Source organism: Penaeus monodon, chromosome 23 (assembly GCF_015228065.2).
Source record: "Penaeus monodon isolate SGIC_2016 chromosome 23, NSTDA_Pmon_1, whole genome shotgun sequence".
NCBI lineage: Eukaryota > Metazoa > Arthropoda > Malacostraca > Decapoda > Penaeidae > Penaeus > Penaeus monodon.
The window spans coordinates 6854991-6855239 of NC_051408.1; the positions used below are offsets into that span (position 1 = coordinate 6854991).

At 50.6% G+C, this 249-nt stretch overlaps 1 protein-coding gene across 1 annotated transcript in view; it reads right to left on the reverse strand.

Annotated features, from left to right (window-relative positions):
- Window positions 1-249, reverse strand: part of LOC119587748 (cryptochrome-1-like) — a gene marked incomplete in the record, with an annotated part of 40863 nt that overhangs the window by 5287 nt on the left and 35327 nt on the right. Inside the window, 1 exon segment of the mRNA XM_037936434.1 lies at window positions 65-207. Coding sequence (XP_037792362.1) covers window positions 65-207 — 143 coding nt within the window.

Sequence of the window (249 nt, forward strand, 5' to 3'; positions counted from 1 at the left end):
GCGCGCACATCCACACAAGCAATCCAAAGCATACAAGATCAAGTCAAATACACAAAGAACTCACTTCTCCGGTTTGTAGAGTGTGTGTGAAGTCTTCATGACCACGTTGACGCCCATCTCACGTGCAATGGCAACAATGTTGGCATCGCGAGCCTTGCCGAAGGGCTCTGGGTCCTTCTCAAAGGTAAGGCATGTCGTCCCCCACTCCTGAAGGAAGCAAGGCTGGTTAGCTTAGGAACTCTACAGAAG